This window comes from Podarcis gaigeae (assembly GCF_964106915.1).
Source record: "Podarcis gaigeae genome assembly, chromosome: 3".
Taxonomy (NCBI): Eukaryota; Metazoa; Chordata; class Lepidosauria; order Squamata; family Lacertidae; genus Podarcis; species Podarcis gaigeae.
The window spans coordinates 85,590,463-85,613,314 of NC_139680.1; the positions used below are offsets into that span (position 1 = coordinate 85,590,463).

General features: G+C 40.0%; 1 protein-coding gene across 2 annotated transcripts in view; it reads left to right on the top strand.

The window, feature by feature from the left end:
• DNAH8 (dynein axonemal heavy chain 8) overlaps positions 1-22,852 on the top strand; it is a 139,051-nt gene that overhangs the window by 55,754 nt on the left and 60,445 nt on the right. For both annotated transcript variants that reach the window (XM_083731920.1, XM_083731921.1), the window contains exons 39-58: positions 1,375-1,477; positions 1,979-2,083; positions 3,674-3,835; positions 5,242-5,466; positions 6,034-6,206; positions 6,593-6,771; positions 10,090-10,277; positions 11,330-11,416; positions 11,559-11,666; positions 12,450-12,584; positions 13,814-13,975; positions 14,822-15,068; positions 15,661-15,902; positions 15,997-16,137; positions 16,371-16,608; positions 17,654-17,796; positions 18,537-18,671; positions 19,035-19,157; positions 20,536-20,749; positions 21,782-21,891. In XM_083731920.1, coding sequence (XP_083588046.1) covers positions 1,375-1,477; positions 1,979-2,083; positions 3,674-3,835; positions 5,242-5,466; positions 6,034-6,206; positions 6,593-6,771; positions 10,090-10,277; positions 11,330-11,416; positions 11,559-11,666; positions 12,450-12,584; positions 13,814-13,975; positions 14,822-15,068; positions 15,661-15,902; positions 15,997-16,137; positions 16,371-16,608; positions 17,654-17,796; positions 18,537-18,671; positions 19,035-19,157; positions 20,536-20,749; positions 21,782-21,891 — 3,220 coding nt within the window. The remainder of the gene's footprint in view (positions 1-1,374; positions 1,478-1,978; positions 2,084-3,673; positions 3,836-5,241; positions 5,467-6,033; positions 6,207-6,592; positions 6,772-10,089; positions 10,278-11,329; positions 11,417-11,558; positions 11,667-12,449; positions 12,585-13,813; positions 13,976-14,821; positions 15,069-15,660; positions 15,903-15,996; positions 16,138-16,370; positions 16,609-17,653; positions 17,797-18,536; positions 18,672-19,034; positions 19,158-20,535; positions 20,750-21,781; positions 21,892-22,852) is intronic.

Sequence of the window (22,852 nt, forward strand, 5' to 3'; positions counted from 1 at the left end):
TCTCAAACTCTCATCTGCACCTGTTTGTTGTGTGCTTTCTATGGACTCCTGGAGAGCAAAGATTGTTGCCACCCCATTGTATTGCCTGGCACTGCAACTGTCATGTGCTTGCAATGAGAGGGCCCCCTTAGCATGGGGAGGGCAAAACCAGGATTGCAGAGTTCAGAAATCCAGAAGAAGTTATCAAGTCAGGTGGTTGTGAAAGGAAACAGATAGTGTTACTACTAGCAAGATCATGAGGAAAGGCTTCCTAAGGCAAGAAAAGAATTGGGAATAGGCAAGAGCTAGAAGCATAAGCTGGGCCTATAATCTGAATGCCCGTAAGTTGCACAGATAAAGGAAAGTGGATATAATGGCCAGAAAGGGCAGAAGCTTGTTATAATGCAGAGGAGCAGAGCAAGAAGAGCAGCAAAGCAACTTTGACCCAGGAAATTAATAAAAACCAGCAGTAGCTCCAGAAACATTTCCAGGTTCAACCTGTGGAGGTCTTAGGCTTCTGAAGCTGTCCACAGATGGGCATGAGCATTTCCAAAGGAGTCGCCATGTTAACTCTGCTGCAAGCCAAGCCAATGAGGAGTTTTGTGGCATCTTAAATATTAAAACTTTGATTATGGCATAAGCTTTTGTGGGTACTGGAAACTCAGCATGCAATCCTGAGATTTGTTGCTATGCATCCTTTGCATAGAATTGATCAGAAGCAGTTTGCTACCTGGTAGGTGGGGACGCGGGTGGCGCTGTGGGTTCAACCACAGAGCCTAGGACTGGCTGATCAGAAGGTCAGCAGTTCGAATCCAGACCACGGGGTGAGCTCCTGTTGAACAGTCCCTGCTCCTGCCAACCTAGCAGTTTGAAAGCACGTCAAAGTACAAGTAGATAAATAGGTACCGCTCTGGCGGGAAGGTAAACGGCGTTTCTGTGCGCTGCTCTGGTTCGCCAGAAGCGGTTATTCATGCTGGCCACATGACCCGGAAGCTGTACGCCAGCTCCCTCGGCCAGTAAAGCGAGATGAGCGCCACAACCCCAGAGTCGGTCACGACTGGACCTAATGGTCAGGGGTCCCTTTACCTTTACCTTTTAGCTGGCTCGCTTACCCGAATGGGGAGGTGGTGGAGAGGTCACCACAGTGCAACAGAAACACTGGATTGGCTCTGCTGGTGCATTTGCACCTTGCCCACCCCTCTGCTGCTTCATCCCTTCTCTCTCCCTCCTGGTAAACACTCACCTACCTGAAAGCTAGCATAGTAGCTCTGCCCCACTGGCAAATTTACATCTTGGATTGATATTACCTACATTTATTTGAAACTCCCAAGTAATTGCACTTCAAAAAATGGAGGGGAAAACCTTTTCTTAAATAAATCTCTTTTCTTATTAAAGATATTTGGAAAAGAAAAGATTGCTGTTTCCCAGATTCTTTTTTATCTCTGACCCTGCTCTTCTGGAAATACTTGGACAAGCTAGTGATTCACACACTATTCAGGTAGGTTCCAACATATATATGGAAAAATAGTATTTACTGGATGCAGAACAAATTTGAAACAGCTCTGATTTTGTGTACTTCATGTACCTTTAAAACTGCAGTGCAAAGGAGTCAGTGACTGTAAGCATGATTTATGCTAGTTTCATTGAAATGGTTCAACATATCTTGGAAAATAGAGGCTCTTGTTATAGCCAGACTTAGGGTGAATTCCAGAATTCTTGCACATTAACTACTATGCTCTCATCACTCCAGCATGGCTCCCTCTTGTCACTTCCTATTGGAAACTCTCCTATAAATTCAAATAACCTTTGGCTGAACGCAGCTGTTTACCAAGGAGTAAATTCCGATGGTGGGAAGAAATCCATTTTGGGATCTGGCCATCAACATCATTTGCTCTTCTCTTTAATTCAGAAATTGTGCTCATTTACAAAAATAAGCTAATTTGTGAAAATGTCCTGGCTAGAATACTACATGCATTCATGGATTTTATTTTTCTTTCAGCCACATTTGCCTGGTTTATCGGACAACATAAATGAAGTGGAATTTCATCCAAAGGATTATGATCGCATAATGGCAGTCATATCAAGAGAAGGAGAAAAAATTCCTGTAATATTTGCATTTTAAAAATATAATTCAGTATGATTCTGAATTTTATAATTAATCTTTCCTTGCTTACCATCCTAGAAATTTGGCTCAGTTAAAAATAAAATGTTATTTCTTTGTGCAGAAGGATGTAAGAGGACTGTCCTCTAATTAGAATATATTAACTATAAACAATCCCACCCACCCCTTAGACTTGCCAAAGCCTGAATACGATGATAAAAATGTTTTTGAGATATAAAATATTTGGCTAGCTTTTGATGACTGTGGATGGGGTAGTATGGAGTTAGTCTTTATACATTAACTAACTTTTAACAATAACATTTTTACTATACAGTGTGAAGCTTTGGAATGTATGAGCTACAAGCCCATGAAGTAGCAGCAAGCAGTGCTCTTTGACATATTTTATCATATGTACAGCAACTGTTTAAAATTATAACAGTACTCTAGTTCTTTTGTTCCTCAGTAAACCATGTTTTATGAAGTAGATTCTTGTTCATTAGATGAAGTAGACAGACCAGAATGGAGCCCTCAGCAGTAGGAAGAGCACAATCATGTTAGCTTTTCTGTGTGTGTACCTGTGAATTCTAGTCTTAGATGAGTTTGTTCTGTGTTTAATGCATTTTACTCCCAGGTAACTTTGTGTGTAGGATCTTAGGGTGAGCAGTGTATCACTCCTGAATGTTTGATGCAATCCCCCAAATTCACATCATTTTTTATCCAGCCGTGAAGACAGGAACAAGGGAAACCGTACTTGTTTTGAAATTAAAATATCAACTTGTATGACACAGTTCAGTACACTGAAAATGAATTAATTCCACCCCACAATGGCCACCCCTGCGATCAGGTCTTTCTGTGAGGTTTGAATAGCGTTTTGAAACTGTCAGGACAGCAGCTCCATGACACAAGGAACTGGCTGTTTAGGTTGTGCTGGGTATATCTGAAGTCAAAGGATGCCTTGCATAACAATTGCAAAAAAATAAACTTCGTTAAACAATCTTGTCAAAATAAGCTCATTGAACTCCAACCCATCAGATAATTCTTCTTTCTCAATGTTCTGTCTTAAGTAAACATTTTTTCCTGCCTCAAGTAACACGATGAACACAATCTCACTTGGTGGTATTCTAGTTTCCATTAAGAAACACATTTAAAATAAGACCAACAGTCTTTTCTTATGGTCTCATTGTACCCCATTTGAACTCTTCTCTTTCCTTTCTTATATATTTGTTGTTGAGAAAATTGCTTTAGTTTACCAGTAATTTTTTTAGACATCCAAAAATGGAAGAATTGGGACTATTTGGATCATGGAATCATAGAATTGTAGAGTTGGAAGGGATCCTGAGGGTCATCTATTCCAACCCCCTGCAATGCAGGAATCTCAGCATGCTGTCCCCCATCCAGTCTGAAAGCATACCAGAACTTGCTTAGCTTTGCAGAATTTTGAGGCATCCAGTTTGATTTGCCTACCTTATTCCTGAGCAGAAATGAACAAACTTCTGGTATTCACCAGTTAGTACATTGTCTCCTTTCTCAATCAAACTAAAGAGACTGTAAACCCCATTTTGAATAATTAATACACTACTTTTAATTTTTCAGTTGGACACCCCAGTAAATGCAAAAGGACCTGTAGAGCTCTGGCTGATGGATCTACTGAAAATGCAACAGTCTTCATTACACTGTGTTATTCGGGCAGCCTTTTATCAGATTAGTGATCCAGGGTACCAACTACTGAATTTCCTTTATCATTTTCCAGCACAGGTGAGAAGTCTGAAAAGCAGGTAAGATCCAGCTATGAAGGCCTGAGGTGAAAAGGCTAGGTTTGCATGCTGAAAGACAAAATGAAAAAGCCTGTCGATATGCACATATTTTTCTGGATTGAGACTTAGCCATTTGTGAGAATAAATACAGTAGTCATAAGTAATAGGCACATCTACCCACTTTAAGGTTCCTTTTGATATCAATGGTATTTATGATTGCTTAACATTAACTTGTGTGTGCACAATATTATTTGTCTCTGCTAACGGCTGTGGTGTACTTGTTGAGGGACATATCTTGTATGAGATTCAACAGGTGTAATGAACGATCGGAAAAGATGTTGATAGTGGTTGCTTTATTTATTTTATAGCTAAATGGTAGTTTTTAGAGAAGACAGAATAGAGAGCGGCTGTGAGTCCACAGTCCTATGCTGTGATCTGCTGCTTTATGGAGGGCCGTCAAGTTCAATTTTCTGAATAGCAGCATAATTTTTTTTTATTTGTTTATTCATTCATTCATTGCATTGCATTGCATTTACATGGTTCTCTCCTCACCCCACTCGTTCTATTCCCACAAAAACTTTGGGAGGCAGGTTAGGCTAAGGAAGGGTGACTGGTCCGAGGTCACGCTGTAAACCTCAGTGCAAAGTACAGATGTAAACCTGGTTCTTTTCAAATATTCCAACTACTAGTATGTAAAAAGGTAGGTAAAGGATCCCTGAACAGAGCTTGTTTTTTTCAAGATCAGGGCCCAGGAAGACAAATGTTTTTCCATGAGCCTTGATACCCAATGAAGTAGCAATAATGCTCACTATGAAGTTGTCACCCATTTATTTGTGGGTGACAAGTCCCCATATTACTGGGGATGGAAGGGTAGCTGGAATTTGCTGGCCATGTCCATTGTCGTATTTGCCACTGTCATTCTTAGTTTTTACAGTGTTATTGTAGGCTGTTTTTAGTGAGTATTCCAGAAGTCAAAGTTCCTTCTCACTTGAAGCTTCATGATAAGCTTTCAGATGTGCTTCCTCCTGTTTCTTACCTTCAGGGAAGAGTCATACTAGTGACATAAAGAACAACAACCCTGACTGTTTTACCTTTGACGGTTTCTAAAGAAAATATTATTAATTATCTCTGTTCTTCACTATGGCAATATGGTAAAGGAATTTACAAGGTTGCTTATGGACTTCACTGAATGTATGTGAAAATGATGATAGAGAAGAGGACCCTTGAAACTTCCTGATTTACTTCCTGCCTCCAAAGGAAAATCCATATCAAAACCGCATTCATTAATCGTTCTAGTTAATCACCCTAAATTATAGTTTAAAAGTATGAGCTGGTGGTCTATTAGTTATAAATTGGAATGAACTATAAATATTCACGCACATATTTTATTTGTTAAATTTATTATAGGTAGGGTTGCTGGGAATTCAGATGCTGTGGACACACGAATCTGAAGAAGCATTAACCAATGCAAAAGATGATAGGAAAATAATGTCAGTAACAAATCAGAAATTTCTGGATATTCTGAATACACTTATTGGCCAGACAACTCATGATCTCACGAAGTTTGACAGAGTGAAGTTTGAAACCCTCATTACTATTCATGTGCATCAGCGTGATATATTTGATGATTTGGTAAAGTATAAATGTTATCTGAGATCTTTAATGTAGTTAATATCTAACTTACTAAGTTTTGCTATGTATCCAGTATCACTGTTTAGCCTGGCTGGGATTGTGTGAGAGAATCACCATCTCCAACAGTTGCTAGAGTTACCTTAGATTTTTCTCCTCTGAAGAGTAATTGGGCCATGGTTAGATGTAAGCAGTTAACATGCACTGTTTCTTAAACCTCCACCACAGGATGGTTAAACCTGTACATATTTAGCCCAAAGCTGCCGTAAACTTCTAATGGTGGCTGGCAAGTACTTAATTGAAGAAGTGCTGCCCAGCAAGTCATTAAGGCCTTGGCTGGGAGAGGAATAGAGAATGAAAACAACAAAATTAATCAGTATACTAAAGCAAGAAAAGTAGAAAAGGTATGGTGACAAAAAAAATCAGAACAAAAAAATGCTCTTAGTTACTAGAAATGAGTATTAGGAAAGAAAATAGCAGCGGGGAAAATTTTAATAGAGTAACTTTTTAATTTACCGAGTGAATTATACTTCTGTGCTGTTATGATATAATTAATGTTTCTTTTTAAAGGTTAAAATGCATATAAAATCAGTGACTGATTTTGAATGGTTGAAGCAGTCCAGATTTTATTTTAAGGAAGATCTCGATCAAACATTGGTGTCAATTACGGATGTTGATTTTGTTTATCAAAATGAATTTCTGGGATGCACAGATCGGCTGGTTATAACACCATTAACAGACAGGTAAGAAGAGTGGATCCATTACATATTATCTATAATTTAATAATGATAACAATCCTAAATGGTCTAGGCGAGGGAGAACTGAAGGCAGTTGAACTACCACATCCAAAACTCTGCCAGCCTCTTGCCAGCAGTGTGGAAGTAAGGGCAGAGCAGTGCTCTTGCATTTCTCTGACCATCTCCCCTCCCTCCTACTGCAAGGGACCTATCATAGACTTGCAGAGTCTGAGAATCTTTGAGCTCCATAGTGGCTACCTGATCCTTTTGCCACCGCTACTGAATGGGGGCTTGTGTGTTACCTGAGTTCAACATGTAGAGTGAGGTTCAATTGCATTGTATTTGTACGCATCCTTATTCCATACTGTAGTGATCTGGATTTACATTTACAGGTGCTATATTACTTTAGCTCAGGCTTTGGGAATGAACATGGGAGGAGCTCCAGCAGGACCTGCTGGTACTGGCAAAACAGAAACAACGAAAGACATGGGGAAAGCTTTGGGGAAATACGTAGTCGTATTTAACTGCTCAGATCAAATGGATTTCAGAGGACTGGGCCGTATTTTCAAAGGTAAGGCCTGGCTTGTTGGACATATTGAAAAGGAGTAATGGAATTAACAGCGTTCAGTGCACCACTGGTGTTCGATATAGGCTCATCAAATACTGTAGTTAGTATCTGTCACAGTATCTGCCTAAGCCAGTGTATGGAAAAATTGTTAGGGAGCCATAGTTATGCTGACACAAGGGGGATTCTGCCCCCTGCTCATGCTGCTCACCAAGCCTTCACTCGCCACCCCATGGAAACTCCTTAGACCTTCTCCTTTCTACCCTGTGCAACTTCTAAGCCCTCTTTTCACCCTCCCAACCCTGCTTCTGAAACTGCTTCCCTATTCTGCACCCCCTTGAGCCTCAGCCAATATGGCCAATGATCAGCAATTGTGGGAGCTGTAGTTGATTTATTTATTTAATTTATATACCACCCTATACCTGCAGGTCTTAGGGCAGTTCACAGGATAAAATCCCAGTACGTTTCAGAGCACAATTCAAAGTGTTGGTGTTGACCTTTAAAGCCCTAAATGGCCTCTGCTTAGTATACCCCCACCATTTTGCCTGGACGCTGAGGTCCAGCGCGAGGGCCCTTCTGGTGGTTCCCTCATTGTGAGAAGCAAAGCTACATGGAACCAGGCGGAGAGCCTTCTCGGTAGTGGCACCCGCCCTGTGGAACGCCCTCCCATCAGATGTCAAAGACATCTGAAGGCATTGAAGTTTTTAATGTGTGACATTTTAGTGTATTTTTGGTTTTTGTTGGAAACCACCCAGAGTGGCTGGGGAAACCCAGCCAGATGGGCGGGGTACAAATAAATTATTATTATTATTATTATTATTATTATTATTATTATTATTATTATTATTATAATATCAGAATATAAAACGGCAAAATACATAGTTCAGCAACATCTGGAGTTAAGTGCATACCAATCTTTATCACTGGAACCTGTGTGTTTTTAAAATTCTTAAATTGGAAAATAAGAACAATATTCAATTCCTCTACCCACTTAAAGGTAAAGGTACCCCTGCCCGTACGGGCCAGTCTTGACAGACTCTGGGGTTGTGCGCCCATCTCACTCAAGAGGCCAGGGGCCAGCGCTGTCCGGAGACACTTCCAGGTCACGTGGCCAGCGTGACATCACTGCTCTGGCGAGCCAGAGCTGCACACGGAAACGCCGTTTACCTTCCCGCTGGTAAGCGGTCCCTATTTATCTACTTGCACCCGGAGGTGCTTTCGAACTGCTAGGTTGGCAGGCGCTGGGACCGAGCAGTGGGAGTGCACCCCGCCGCAGGGATTCGAACCGCCAACCTTTCGAACGGCAAGTCCTAGGTGCTGAGGCTTTAACCCACAGCGCCACCTTCGTCCCTTCTACCCACTTATATGAGAGTAAGTCTCATTGAACTCAGTGGTTATTCTCGAGTAGACGTTGATGGAGCTGCAAGGTTCCTGCCCTGTGGAGTTTACAGCAAAGAGGAATCAAGGGAAAGAGATTCAATTCAAGAATTTACGTGGGAGCAAGCCCAATTGAATTTAGTGGGACTTACTCTTGAGTAAACATGTGCAGGATTGGCCTGCCAATATCTGATAAGGGGAAATTGCAAGATAGAATAATAGTTTTTATGGAAGACTGAGTTAAGAAATGTAATAACAGTTTGTAAGATGCAAGCTGAATGTAATATGAAATCAAAATATATTTGCACTATAGTATACTGTACTACAGCAAATTGTAATGGTAATAAACGGTTACTTGTTTCATAATTAGAAAGGTACTGTCCTAATTTTTTTCATAAGGAGTAATTCATTTTTTAAAATGGTCTTAGCTTTGATACTTGTGTTTAAAAGATAAGAGAAGGAAGATTACATTGCCATGCAAAAGTTAAGAAAAACAAATTCTACAGCTGTAGCATGTACAAGAAAGCGTTTCATATTGGATTAGAAGTGAAGATTTACTGATTCAAAGATCCAATGCCTAGGACTGCAATCCAATGCACACTTCTCTGGGAGTAAACCCCTTTGAATTCAATGGGATTTACTTCTGAACAGGCATGTATAAGATTGCACAAGGTAAGATTCATGCAGGTTTAATCTCTATCTCCCATGAGACGATTCTAATCAGCCACAGCCAGCACAGCCATGCTGGCTCTAGCCAATGCAGGATGTGGTCCAGAACATCTGGGGAATGCCAGGTTGACAAAGGCTGGCGTACACACTATGGATTTCTGGGGAAGTACAGGGCCAATCTAAATGTTACGGCCCCAACACTGAGATGCCTAAAAAGACTTTTGTATGAGGGCTGTAGCAATTGTGCATGCAAAATAAATGCTGAATTGAGTAGTCGGGATGTGAAGAAGAAGAAGAAGAAGAAGAAGAAGAGTTTGGATTTGATATCCCGCCTTTCACTCCCTTTAAGGAGTCTCAAAGCGGCTAACATTCTCCTTTCCCTTCCTCCCCCACAACAAACACTCTGTGAGGTGAGTGGGGCTGAGAGACTTCAAGGAAGTGTGACTGGCCCAAGGTCACCCAGCAGCTGCATGTGGAGGAGCGGAGACGCGAACCCGGTTCCCCAGATTAGGAGTCTACCGCTCTTAACCACTACACCACACTGGCTCTCTGAATACCACTGGTATTCTGACATCACATTTACAAAGCTTTGGGCCTGAGAAACCATTAATTTTCTTAAAACTTTCCTTATGAATACTGCAGCTGCCCAGGAAAGTTGTAGGAACTGGTTTGTGTTATGTACTGAAGTTCTCACCCTGGGCCAGCAGGGGGATACTGTAGATAGTTATGCAAATAAGGGATCGAAAGTGACGTTCAGTGATTGGATAGTTTTAGAAAATTGTTACAATTACATTGTACTGGAGCTCTATATAAGCAGGCTGACTGAACCCTTCAGTTCAGTTCTGTTCTGGCCTGTGAATAAACAAGAGCTGTTTGAAGAATCGCTGTGTCGTCTGATATGTTCAGTTGTGACTTAATAGTATGATACGCTCTTGGTGAGTGCACACACTCTTTTCTTCCCATTCGCGTCTTTGACAGATGTATGTATATATTGGGGAAAGTTAACATTTTAAACCATATGTTTGAGCAAGCACTGCTGCTTGCAGACACCATACAAATGGCCTTCCAAATACATGCTGACAGTGGGTGACGCCAGCAGATGGTTTGCCATCACTTTTCTACCACATCAGTACATACCCAGAAGCAGTCTTTTGAGGTTTCTTCTCTGCATATAGCTCTGGAAGAGAGATCTTGCCCAGGCAACATAGAAGAATAAAAAATTTAACCACAGAAAGGATATAATCAGGGGGAAAAAATAAAATCATCTTCGTCTTTTAGGACTTGCACAGTCTGGCTCCTGGGGATGCTTTGATGAATTTAACAGAATTGAATTACCGGTGTTGTCAGTAGCAGCTCAACAAATTTATATCATTTTGACAGCAAGAAAAGAAAGGAAAAAACAGTTCATATTTTCCGATGGAGATGTTGTAGATTTAAACCCAGAGTTTGGAATTTTTCTGACAATGGTAAATTTATTACGTTAAGTACACATTTTTAATTTATTGATGAGAGAAAATCAATCATATCTTTGTTTTGCAATATACTTGAAAATAAATTACCTTTGTGGTTAATTACTTTGTCTAACAGAGCAATATATTTGAAAACATTAAATTTATAATACCTTAATTAGGATAAACAGAAATATCATGAAATTGTGGGAAACGTTTGAGTTCTCCTGAACTCTTTGTCAGTTAAGATGTTATAGAAAGCAGGAAGGGAGATGAGGAATATATATACCTCTGCGTATATATATTCCTCTCTCTGTGAGGAGAGAGAGAGAGAGAGAGAGCATGCACTATTTTTCTAGAAAAAGGGGTGCCGGAACTCACCATGAATGTCTCCCTCTTTCTCTTGTAATGGCAATGGTGCCCACCTGAGAGGTGCCAGAACTGAGTTCTAGTGAGTTCCAGCTGAAAAAAGCCACATATAGCTATAGCTATAGCTATAGCTATAGCTATCTCAAATTTATATTTATATTCCATGTTTGGTTTATAATTTGTTCTTCTCCTGTGGTAATTTTCCTTGTGATCTTAGGGTGAAGGGCAAGACGCAAATCTTGATAATAAATAATTGAATTCAAAGAGAATATAGATGCATACCCTAAATCAGTGTTTTTCAACCACTGTTCCGCGGCACACTAGTGTGCCGCGAGATGTTGCCTGGTGTGCCATGGGAAAAATTGAAAAATTTAGAAAGATTTAAAAATAAAGTATTTTATAATTTTTCATATTTCTGTTTACTTACTATTTCATAATAAAGTAATTATAAAATACTTTCTTTGTGTTTATTTGATTCCTATTCAAGAGAATTACTTTATATATAGTCAATATAGGCACAGAGTTAAATTTTTAAACATTTTCTAATGGTGGTGTGCCTCGTGATTTTTTTCATGAAACAAGTGTGCCTTTGCCCAAAAAAAGTTGAAAAACACTGCCCTAAATCACAATTGTGCACATAAGTTGAGACATGTGCCAAATACTCTGAACAAAATTACCCTAAATTTTGTGTTTATTTGCAGAATCCTGGGTATGCTGGACGCCAGGAGCTTCCAGAAAACCTAAAAATCCAATTCAGAACTGTTGCAATGATGGTTCCAGATAGACAGGTACTATTTCTCACTCCTAGGCAACATATCTCTCAGCTGCATACCTTTACAAAATAAAAAAATGCATTCCTCTTTGTTCTTTCTGTTATTTAAAATATTCTAATATTAATAAAATTCTTAATAATTTGCTGGTTTTTTCCAGATAATCATGAGAGTGAAACTTGCAAGCTGTGGCTTTATTGAGAATGTCATACTGGCTCAGAAATTCTTTGTTCTGTATAAGCTTTGTGAAGAGCAGCTTACCAAGCAGGTAATATTGCATCACCAACATAGTGCAATAGCTGTAGACCAATGAGTGGTACATAGCTAACAAAGAGTAGTGAAACAGGACCTCTTCGTTCCCCAGAATTCTTACTTGTTATCCTGACCTAAACACCTTTGTAGGGGCCATAGCGTATTTTATTAACTGCCGTGGCCTATTTCTGCAAAGGGACTTATTTGCTGGATGCCACTTCTCTGACCAGAGCTGGTCTGTGATGGCTGACATTCTTCGTGCCCAGACTTCCTGGACCCACCACAGGATTATACCCTGACACGATTAGCATATGTGATATTATAGTGATCAAGTTTTATGCCTTCAGGATATTGTAAAGTATTTGCTCTTTGATAAACCATACAGTAGGTAACCATTTGAGTGACCATCGCACTCCACATTATCTCTGGACTCTTATGTTCAGGGATGAAAAGCAATATTCCATATTGTCAGCTGTGTCACTGCCTCTGGCCTCAGAAGTGCCCAGAACCTCCCCAGGTTTCCTCAGAGCGTGCCCTGGTGGGGACCTTCCTCAAAGTGTTTGGTTGCCCCTTTTCACCACAAGATGTTGCTCTTGCTTTTGTTTTATATACCTTTTACATACAAAATTTGTCTTTTCTCAATGAACATCCAATGCAGTATATTACATTAAAGTGCTCTGGTACATTCTCTTAATTTCTCTGGTTAGGATTTTGAGTTTTTGCATTTTAGAAATATTACGGCTCAGCACACTGTTCTGGCCATGTTACTATTTGTAGCATTTGTCGCTTTCGTTTTTAGGTTCACTATGACTTTGGCTTGAGAAATATCCTTTCAGTGTTGAGGACTCTTGGATCTCAGAAGAGGGCAAGGCCCGACGACAGCGAAATGAGTACTGTCATGAGAGGACTAAGGGACATGAACCTCTCTAAACTTGTAAGAACCCATCCATTTAAGGTTTTCAGAGGATACTTTACAATGTGGCCATGTATTTTTCTCTTATTGCTGCTGTTTCAGATGTGTTTCAAATATTCCTCATGTTCTAAAACTAATTTTAAATCTTTAGGCATGGTGCACATTCATTGAGTATAAAGCACTCCACTCTGTACAGCTACTAGACAGAATTGAGTTTACAAATAAAAGAACAGAAACACACAAACACTTTTCTATAAGCACTTTCGTGAACACAGATTATACTCACTCTGTTATTTAAATAGGCTTTTGAATTTTGTAAGCAGTCAAATAAAAAAGACTAATTCGGGAGGAGAGCTGTAGCTCAGTGGCAGAGCATCTGCTGTGCATGAATAAAGTTCCAGGTTTTGTCCCCAGCATCTTCTCCAGGCAGGGCTGGGAGAGAGCCCTGTCTGAAATCCTGGTGAGCTGCTGCCAGTCAGTGTAGACCATACTCAGCTAGATGGACCAGGGGCCTTACTCAGTATAAGGCAGGTTCCTGTGTGTCTTACATCATTAAGAGTGAAACTCTACTGCTTTATTTCTTTTACCTAAAGTAACTTAAAAATGCTTAAAACCCACTGAATTCAGTGGAAGTAGTTTTTCACACCTTGCCAATAAAGGTCCATATAGTTAAAGCCATGGTTTTCCCAGTAGTGATGTATGGAAGTGAGAGCTGTACCATAAAGAAGGCTGATCGCCGAAGAATTGATGCTTTTGAATTATGGTGCTGGAGGAGACTCTTGAGAGTCCCATGGACTGCAAGAAGATCAAACCTCTCCATTCTTAAGGAAATCAGCCCTGAGTGCTCACTGGAAGGACAGATCGTGAAGCTGAGGCTCCAATACTTTGGCCACCTCATGAGAAGAGAAGACTCCCTGGAAAAGACCCTGATGTTGGGAAAGATGGAGGGCACAAGGAGAAGGGGACGACAGAGGACGAGATGGTTGGACAGTGTTCTCAAAGCTACAAACATGAGTCTGACCAAACTGCGGGAGGCAGTGGAAGACAGGAGTGTCTGGCGTGCTCTGGTCCATGGGATCACGAAGAGTCGGACATGACTAAATGACTAAAGGACAACAACAACAAGTTTTTCATAACCATTGCAAGTCTTCTTTCTTTCATTGGGAGGCATGACTAATTTTAACTGGATCAGTGACCATCTCTACAAATCCATAAAATATTGTGTTTTCTTTATTTGTTTGTTTTTCCAGGTAGATGAAGATGAACCCCTTTTTCTTAGTCTTATAAACGATCTCTTTCCGGGGTTGGTATTGGACAGCAATACATATGTTGACCTTCAGGCAGCCGTTGCAAATCAGGTTGAAGAGGCAGGACTGATTAACCATCCACCTTGGAATCTTAAGCTTGTCCAGGTATTACAGTATACCTCGTAAACTTAAACTGCAGAACCTACAGATGTGAATTTTTGCTCTAAATCACATTTTCCACATTCGAGCTGTCTCAGAGGATCCCTCCTCGCCTCCAATAACAACCCAAGTATCACATTATGTAACTTGCGGTGTGCATATAGTTGTGCATTATTATCCAGAAGCAGTGATGATAATGATTATTATACCCTCACCCTAGTGATTTCCCTAGCTACTCTGGGCAGCTCTGGTACAGCATATATAAAAACATAATAAAACATCAAACATTAAAAAACTTTCCGATAGGGCTGCCTTCAGATGTCTTCTAAATGTTGTGTAGTTCTTTGTCTCCTTGACATCTGAAGGGAGGGCGTTCCACAGGGAACCTTTCATATTTTTCATGGTATTGACATATACTGCCTGTTATCTGATGGCAATAACATCTCTCTCTCTCTCTCTCTCTCTCTCTCTCTCTCTCTCTGTTCTGGAAGAGTGCCTGGTGCCTAAGCCAACAGCTCATGGTTCAAAATATTCCTTGTTCTCTACCAATGCAGTTTCTAATTGACTTCAGAAAATCTTAAAATCTCTTGTAAGATCTAGATACACCACATACAGATACAGAGAATTAAGTTTGTATAAATGTCCTCAAGCACTAGCTAGATTTAACCTTAATTGTTTTTCTCATGGCACTTGCCTTGCCTAGTCCCGGGTAAACGTACCCATTCCCTCCCTGCTTTGCACTGGGGACATGCTCAGGAGGACGTCCTTAGGAAAACAAGCTCAATAACAACACAGATAATCCTAATAGTTATTTGTGGTTTGGCCACACTTTTTTCTCCCTCCCTGTTTTAGTTGTATGAAACTTCCAAAGTACGCCATGGGTTGATGACACTTGGGCCAAGTGGATCTGGGAAAACAACTGTTATAACTATGCTGATGAGGGCAATGACAGAGTGTGGATATCCTCACAGAGAAATGCGTATGAACCCAAAAGCTATCACTGCGCCTCAGATGTTTGGTAAACTGGATACAGCAACAAATGACTGGACAGATGGAATCTTTTCCACACTGTGGAGAAAAACGCTTAAGGCTAAAAAGGGTATGCTGGCTATAGTGTGTTCTATATAGTGCATATGGGAACTTGATTATCATCTCTCAGCATAGCGCTGAAAAGGAGCACAAGGAGTTCTGGCTGTGCAATGGAATTCCCTCCCTCTCTTCTCTTTCTGCATGTCCCGTAATTCTGTTCTGAAAATTTTCCCTGCCCACCAGAGCAGATTTTGAGACAGTGGGGGGGAGGGTGTGCATAAGTAGAGGAGAGGTTCCACTGTGAAAACTGAAATCCTAATGGAATTACATCATTGAATACTACCCTTACTCTTAAAAAAAGGTCTAGTGAAATTTCATGGAGACAGTGCTGCAAATTTATTCCAATTTAAGGCTTGAGACACATTGATTTCTATAGTGCTTAAAGATGTGCAGTGCAGCCTTAAATTAAGAACTGGAACTCACAATTGGAACACTCTCAATGGTGTAGCCTTTGCTGAGCTTTGTCATTTCAGCTAGCAGGTGAGATAATCACATTTTGATGCTCCTCAATATCTTAACAACAAGCACCATCCCTGTAATTGTTGTCGTTGTTGTTATTCAATGTTAACCTCCATATTTCAGCCATATCTCTTTGTTTCCAGGTGAGAATATTTTTCTGGTTTTAGATGGCCCAGTAGATGCAATTTGGATTGAGAATCTGAATTCAGTGCTAGATGATAATAAGACTCTCACTTTAGCAAATGGTGATCGAATTCCAATGTCTCCTACTTGCAAGTTGCTCTTTGAAGTTCACAATATTGAAAATGCATCTCCTGCTACAGTTTCTAGAATGGGCATGGTGTATATCAGTTCTTCTGCACTAAGCTGGAGACCAATATTGCAGGTACACTTTTGCAGGGATGATCACTTTTTCTTTTTCTTTTAAATAGTGTGGGTTTTTTAAAAAATTTAAACTTGTTTTTCTGACTTTTTTACAGGGTTGGCTAAAGACTCGTACTACACAAGAAGCTGATGTGCTGCTAGGTTTATATGATAAAGTGTTTGAAGACGCATATACATACATGAAATTAAACCTTGGTCCAAAAATGGAGCTTCTAGAGTGTAACTATATCATGCAGGTATATAGTTACTGTTGTCTCAGTTGTTCATACAGCAGTGCATGATTTCCTCTAAAGAAATAAGCATAAAAATCTTGCTTCCTGACAATCTTTTGAAAACATTAAGAAACAAGGAATATAAAATTGCAGTTTTTCTCAGAGATGAAGTGAAATTTAAGTGAAATTTGTATTTAAGTTTGATTAAGAAAGTTAAACATTGTGTAACATTTTCTTCCTTCTAAAAATATTTCCAGTCCATCAATCTTTTGGAAGGCTTGATACCATCAAAGGAAGAAGGTGGTATTGCATGCTTGGCACATCTTCACAAATTATTTGTCTTTGGCCTGATGTGGAGTTTAGGTTCCCTCTTAGAACTGGAAAGCAGGGAAAAGCTGGAAGCCTTTTTAAGAAGCCATGAAAGCAAAATAGATTTGCCACAAATTCCTAAAGGTGCTTCAGAGACAATGTATGAGTACTACGTTGCTGATTATGGTAAGTGAAAAAGCAGTGCAATGCGCTTTAATAATTAAGTGCACAAACCTCCAGTACTGGAGATGTTCTTTCCAGCATGTTGCTAAGATTCCAAAGAAAGGCATTTATATTTGGCCATAATGAATATGTAATAATGAATGAGAACTAATGAACTGAAATACAGTCTAGGTGAGATGGTGGTTCTGTACAGGCGTATGACTGCCGACGCGCAGGTCCTTTTGGACCTGGAAGAGGGTGGGGTGAGCTTATATGCACTCTGCTGATGTGTGCGGGGACCAGGAACAGAACTCCTCTGCATCAGTGAGAGGTGGCAGCAACAGGGGAAAGTCATTTTGATTTCCCCAAAACACAACTGAAATCAGTAAATAAATAAAATGGTGGCTACTGATACTGTTAGTGCTCTGAGTTTCGACTCTTCCAAAATTCTTTCTCCTCTCTGAAACATAACAGAATTTTGACAGAAGCTTGCAGATTCCTCTGCATGCCAGCCCTACTTCAGACCTTGGCCTTCTAACTCACAAAGGGCTGTAAAGAAGGCAAGATTATGTGCTGGAATGGGGACAGGGGGAGATTAGCAGTATAAACCTGCTCTCTTGCTTGTGTGCATGCAATTATGTAAGTAATCCTGAATGCCTGAATAGGGCTCTAGTGTTCGATGGATGAGCTCAGCTCGCTAATGGCTGAGTTTTGATTGTTAAGACTTCTTTCCTAAAAGAAGCAGAATTAGGGAGTATAAAGCTTTTCTTTTATTTCTTGCCATTCTTCCTTACAGTGATCACTACAGAGCAAATGAACTTTATTCTGAATCCACCAGTGACTCAAAATCACCTGTGTGATAACACTCTGGAGATTCATGTGACTGAGCATAATAGTATGAGAAAAGATATTGGCTTCTTTTAATTCACCGAGGCTTTTGATCCCATGTAGAATAGGTCCAATGGGTTCTGTGTCATCCCCTAGGAAATCCCCTAGGAAGTACTGTGGAGTTGCTGGTAAAAGAAGTGAAATAATTAGAACTCTTTCACCATTATTTTGCTACTTTTAGGTGACTGGGATCACTGGAATAAAAAAGTTCAGGAATATGTTTATCCAACAGACAGTGTTCCTGAATATGCATCTATTCTGGTTCCAAATGTTGACAATGTCAGAACCCAGTTTTTAATGGATACCATAGCAAAACAACACAAAGTAAGTGCATATTTTCTTTGCAAAATGTGAGTAGGTAATGTCTTTTTATGCCCAAACTACCTTATTATATATATGTCCTTTTGTGTTTATGATTAACAGCAACAACACAGACTATTGTAGACACAGAAAATGTGCTTCTGTTTGATTAAAAAAAAATGCCCTAATGCAGCCCCGGTGACCCATCTCATGCTTCAGCAGTGGCTATTCTGGGGTTTGCAGTAGGGAGGAGGGGACTGGGAAGCCCCTTTTGAATATGTGGCCTTTTGCTCAATATAGGTCTAACTCCAAACAATGATTTATAGGGCAGGGGTGGCTAATCGGTTTGGTGTGCAGATTTGCCCTCCCCTCAAGCAGTCCCCCCCCCACTTAACACCACCCCCAATTTTGGCAGCAGCAACAATAAATAAATAAAATTTAAGCAGTCACAGCTCTCAATTGAAAATGCCCAGATCCAATCCTAACTGAATGATGGTTAGCAATTATTGTTTCAAAAGGGAGTTAGCAATGAGCAAAGGGATTGTGGTGTCCTTCCTTCCCCTTTTCTTTCCCATAAAAATGTATTGATTTTTGCCATTTATATTTTGGTAAGGGCTGAAGCCTGAATAGAATGTGAAAGTAAATAGTAGATTAGAAAGAAAACTAACATAATTATATTAAAATTTCTGTTTCAAACCATTTTTGTGCAGTGAATTAGCTTTATTATACAAGCCTGATAATAAATTGTCATAACATTGTTGCAGGCAGTGTTGCTTATTGGTGAACAAGGAACAGCAAAGACTGTAATGATTAAAGGTTATTTAAAAAAGTATGATCCTGAAGAACATTTATCAAAATGTTTAAACTTTTCCTCAGCAACAGAACCTGGAATGTTTCAGGTAAGCTGTAGGTTTGATAATCAGTTCTACATGATGTGCTTGCAGAAATATTTAAAATGCTTTGCAATAATCTTAAGTGTAGCTGCCTTTAGCCCAGGTTTTGAGGGGAGGGGAAAATGGATAAGAATGAATGAATGAATGAATGAATGAATGCAAACCCTGATCTTGTTCTCTGTTTTTAACACCAAGTTCCAACAATATTCATGCTCCCAAGTTATTTGAGAACTTATCTGAGAACTTACATAAATTGGAAAACACATTTTAAGAATGTTTTTTTAAAAAAACAAACAAACAAGGATTTGTAAACTACTTTGGCGCTTACTCACATATTTCCCCCTCTTTTTGTGTTCTTTAATTGTTAAGAGGACAATAGAAAGTTATGTGGACAAACGGATGGGAAGTACCTATGGACCGCCAAACGGCAGAAAAATGACAATATTCATTGATGATATTAACATGCCAATTATTAACGAATGGGGAGATCAGGTAGAGTTACAAAATTGTGCATAGTAATATCGTTAAGTACTGTTTCACTCTGTAATGTTGTCAGTAAAAGCCTGGTGTACTGTGACCTTGGGGAAAGGGCACATCAAAGGATGCATGTTCCATGCCCTCCATGGCATAGGGGTAAAAAAAAAAAGGGGGGGGGAAATGGTAGCTCTTCAGAGTGCCCAAGTCAACCTAGCTCAGTATCCCCAGGAGGAAGCCCCAAACCCCAGGAACAGTCTCCCCAAAGCCCAGAGCTGCCTCAGGAAGAGTATTGAACTTCAGAGCCTTGGGCAGGCTTAAATCCAGGGCTCCTATGCCTCCCCAAAGGAGCAGGGGTGGGTGGGTTAGAGGGGGAGACTAGCAGCTGTTGGTACTCCCTGTTCAGTCATACCAAATGGGGTTTAGGGAAACAGCCTACAGAAGGCTGCCCACAGGGAAGCAAGGACCATATCTCCCCAATCTCTGTAGAAGAGCCTCTGTTAGGCATCCAGCTTGCCCAGCCTGTTCCCTGAGTCTTCACTGGGTTTTGTCCTTCTGTCTGAGGCTTTTTATACCCTCCCTGTCTCCCCTCCCTTCATTCTTCCTAAGTCACAGCAACTGGGCTCCTTCTCCACCATCAGAAAGCTGATGGAGAATGTCCACCCTTCTTCTTCACATGTGGAGCCTCCTGGCGACAGTCATAAAGTTATTTCTAATGATGGTTGCAATTGCCTTTTTTGTAATTTGAATCTACAGTGGTACCTCGGGTTACAAACACTTCAGGTTACAGACTCCGCTAACCCGGAAGTAGTACCTCGGGTTAAGAACTTTACCTCAGGATGAGGACAGAAATCACGCCAGTGGCAGGGTGGCAGCAGGAGGTGCCATTAGCTAAAGTGGTACCTCATGTTAAGAACGTTTCAGGTTAAGAACGGACCTTCAGAATGAATTAGGTTCATAACCAGAGGTACCACTGTACTGATTCAGAGGTTGGTGCCTGGTAGTGTGGATTAGGGCCAACTTAAAGGGCTAGATACCAGCAAAGGACAAATGAACCCTGACTGCCCATCACATCTGGATCCAATCAGGTGCAGGTGCAGTTTTGGGACTGAATCAACCTAGGTTGCCTTAATGCATATGAACTGTTAGCATTTTTTGCTAACACTGACCACCTCAGATGCGACATGGCCTGATTCATCCAACAGAAATTTAAGTACCATGTAAATTTTATTGATTTAAATAGGACAAAAGCATAGACATTGTCAAGTGTAGCATATTTAATACTTTACCCTATGCCTAGAATAAAGTAACAAATTATTTGGCTAAATTAGCAAGGGTGTATCTCTGGTATTTTGTTTTCAATGAACGGTTAACATTTCTTCTATTAATTCCATAGGTAACAAATGAAATAGTGAGACAGATGATGGAAATGGAAGGAATGTACAGTTTGGATAAACCTGGAGACTTTACTACGATTGTTTATGTGCAGTTAATAGCAGCAATGATTCACCCAGGAGGCGGTCGAAATGATATCCCACAGCGCTTAAAAAGGCAGTTTACGGTTTTTAACTGCACTCTGCCAACCAATGCATCCATAGACAAAATCTTTGGTATATGTTTTTCTAGTACTTTCAAATTGAATTCGTTTTATATTAATTGTCTAGGTTGCCGCTGTATGGAATGTAAATTCCTTTCTCTCTTTCTTGAAGCAACAGAAATTCTAAAAAACAATGACTTAAAAAAACAACCACCAAGTATTACAGACGTGACATAAAACTACAGTTAAGGCCATTCTGTATAAAATCATTTGAATGCCTAGGCAAGCAGAAAAGTATTAACTTATTTATTTGTTATATAGGTTTTATGCTACGTTCTTCCTTCAAGATAGAAGCACTGTTCACAACATAAAATCTATTTTAATATTCATTCATTTCTACTTGGTGCTTCTTATGAAACAGCTCAAAGCTATCTATCTAATTTCATGTATACAAACAATTTCTACATATGTCTGTTTGTTCAAATAGGTATCAAAATGAGATCTGTGATTGTGAGATTTATGCTCAAAAGTAGTCAGGGCAGTGAGATCGTCAGACCACAAAGTAGTGGATGGGGGCAAGAGCTCATCCTCCAAGCCTCGAAGTATAGGATAACTCTCTTGGCAGGCTTAAGGGCTGGCATGATCCGCTTTCATTGCCCATCTGTTCATCAGTTTCATATAAAAAGACTGTTTCAAGTCCAACACAGATAAAGACTGGAATAAACACTTAAAAGTTACATTGAAAGACAGAAGGTCTTCAACAGGCACTGATACAACATTCAAGATGGCGCCTGTCTGATACGTAATGGGAAATATAAACACATACAAGAAGGCAGTCAAAAATCAAAAACATTTGAAAGGCAAGCAGCATCTAGCGTGGCACCTCAAACTATTTTTTTCCATTAATTTTTTATTAAATTTCTGTTTTATGAAATGCTTGACTTCTCTTTGATTTCTCTTGCATCAAAACAGTAGCTATTGACTTGTCTAAAGTTAAGTACGGCTGAAGATTGTTCCTGGAGATGTATGTTTAGCGTTCAGCCCTTCATGAGAATATATAATTTTGGAGTCATGTTAAGGTTATCAATATACCATTATTTTTCAGGGATAATTGGCTGTGGATACTTTCATTCATGTAGACATTTCAAGCCTGAAGTATGTGAAATGATACCAAAATTAGTGTCAGCAGGCAGAATCTTGTGGCAGTGGACTAAGGTAAAGATGAACATAATTATTTGAAAAATACTCCCTATTTATGGGTTTAACACAGGATTAAAATCTGCTCATATATTGCCTGTAGTGTATAGGTTCTGTAAGGTTTCCATGGTTGGAAGGAATGGAGTTGACTGGGGAAGAAACTACCCGTGCATCCATTCTTAGTTCTAGATGAGCAGATCATAGAATTGTAGAGTTAGAAGGGACCCCAAGAGTCATGTAGTTCAACCCTCTGCGATGCAGGAATCAATGCTGAAAATAGCATACAGCCTGGAGCTAATATTTAGTTATTTCTTCTGATCACATTTTAATGGGAAATTGTGGTTGCAAAACTAGAATTTGCATATTGAATTGGAATTTTTGACCTCAAAATTCCCATCAGCCACCATCAAAGAGGCAGGCAGTTTCCACTCAAGCCACTCTCTTATTTTGTTTGTTTTTAGTGTGAGTGTTGTAGGGCTGCTTTGAACTTCTTAGTTGTCTGAAACTCATGAAGAAGTTGTCCCACACTCTGCATGGAATCACTCAAAGGAAGCTTCAGATTTGCCCAAATGCATGAAAAACATATCACTTTCTAGGTGTTGCTGGATTCCAGCTCACATCATCCCCAGCTATTGGCCATGCTGGCTAGGGCTGGTGAATGCTGAAGTCGAACAGCACATGGAGGGACACAAATGGTCCTTTCTGTTACATAAACAAGTGCATGTTCATAGTGTTTATTGCTGGCTTCATTTCCTACTCCCTGCCAGAAGGATCTATGCTCCAGGTATCATTTATCCTGTGAATGCAGAGGTGAGGAGAACTCCACTAGATCCTGTCACAGCTCAAGATTCCAAGTGCCTCTGGCTCATTGATGGTTGGTAGTTGGAGACCCATTGTGGTGTAGTGGTTATAGTGTTGTACAAAGACCTTGGAGACTAGGGTTCAAATCCCCACTCAGCCGTGAAGCTCAGAGTGACCT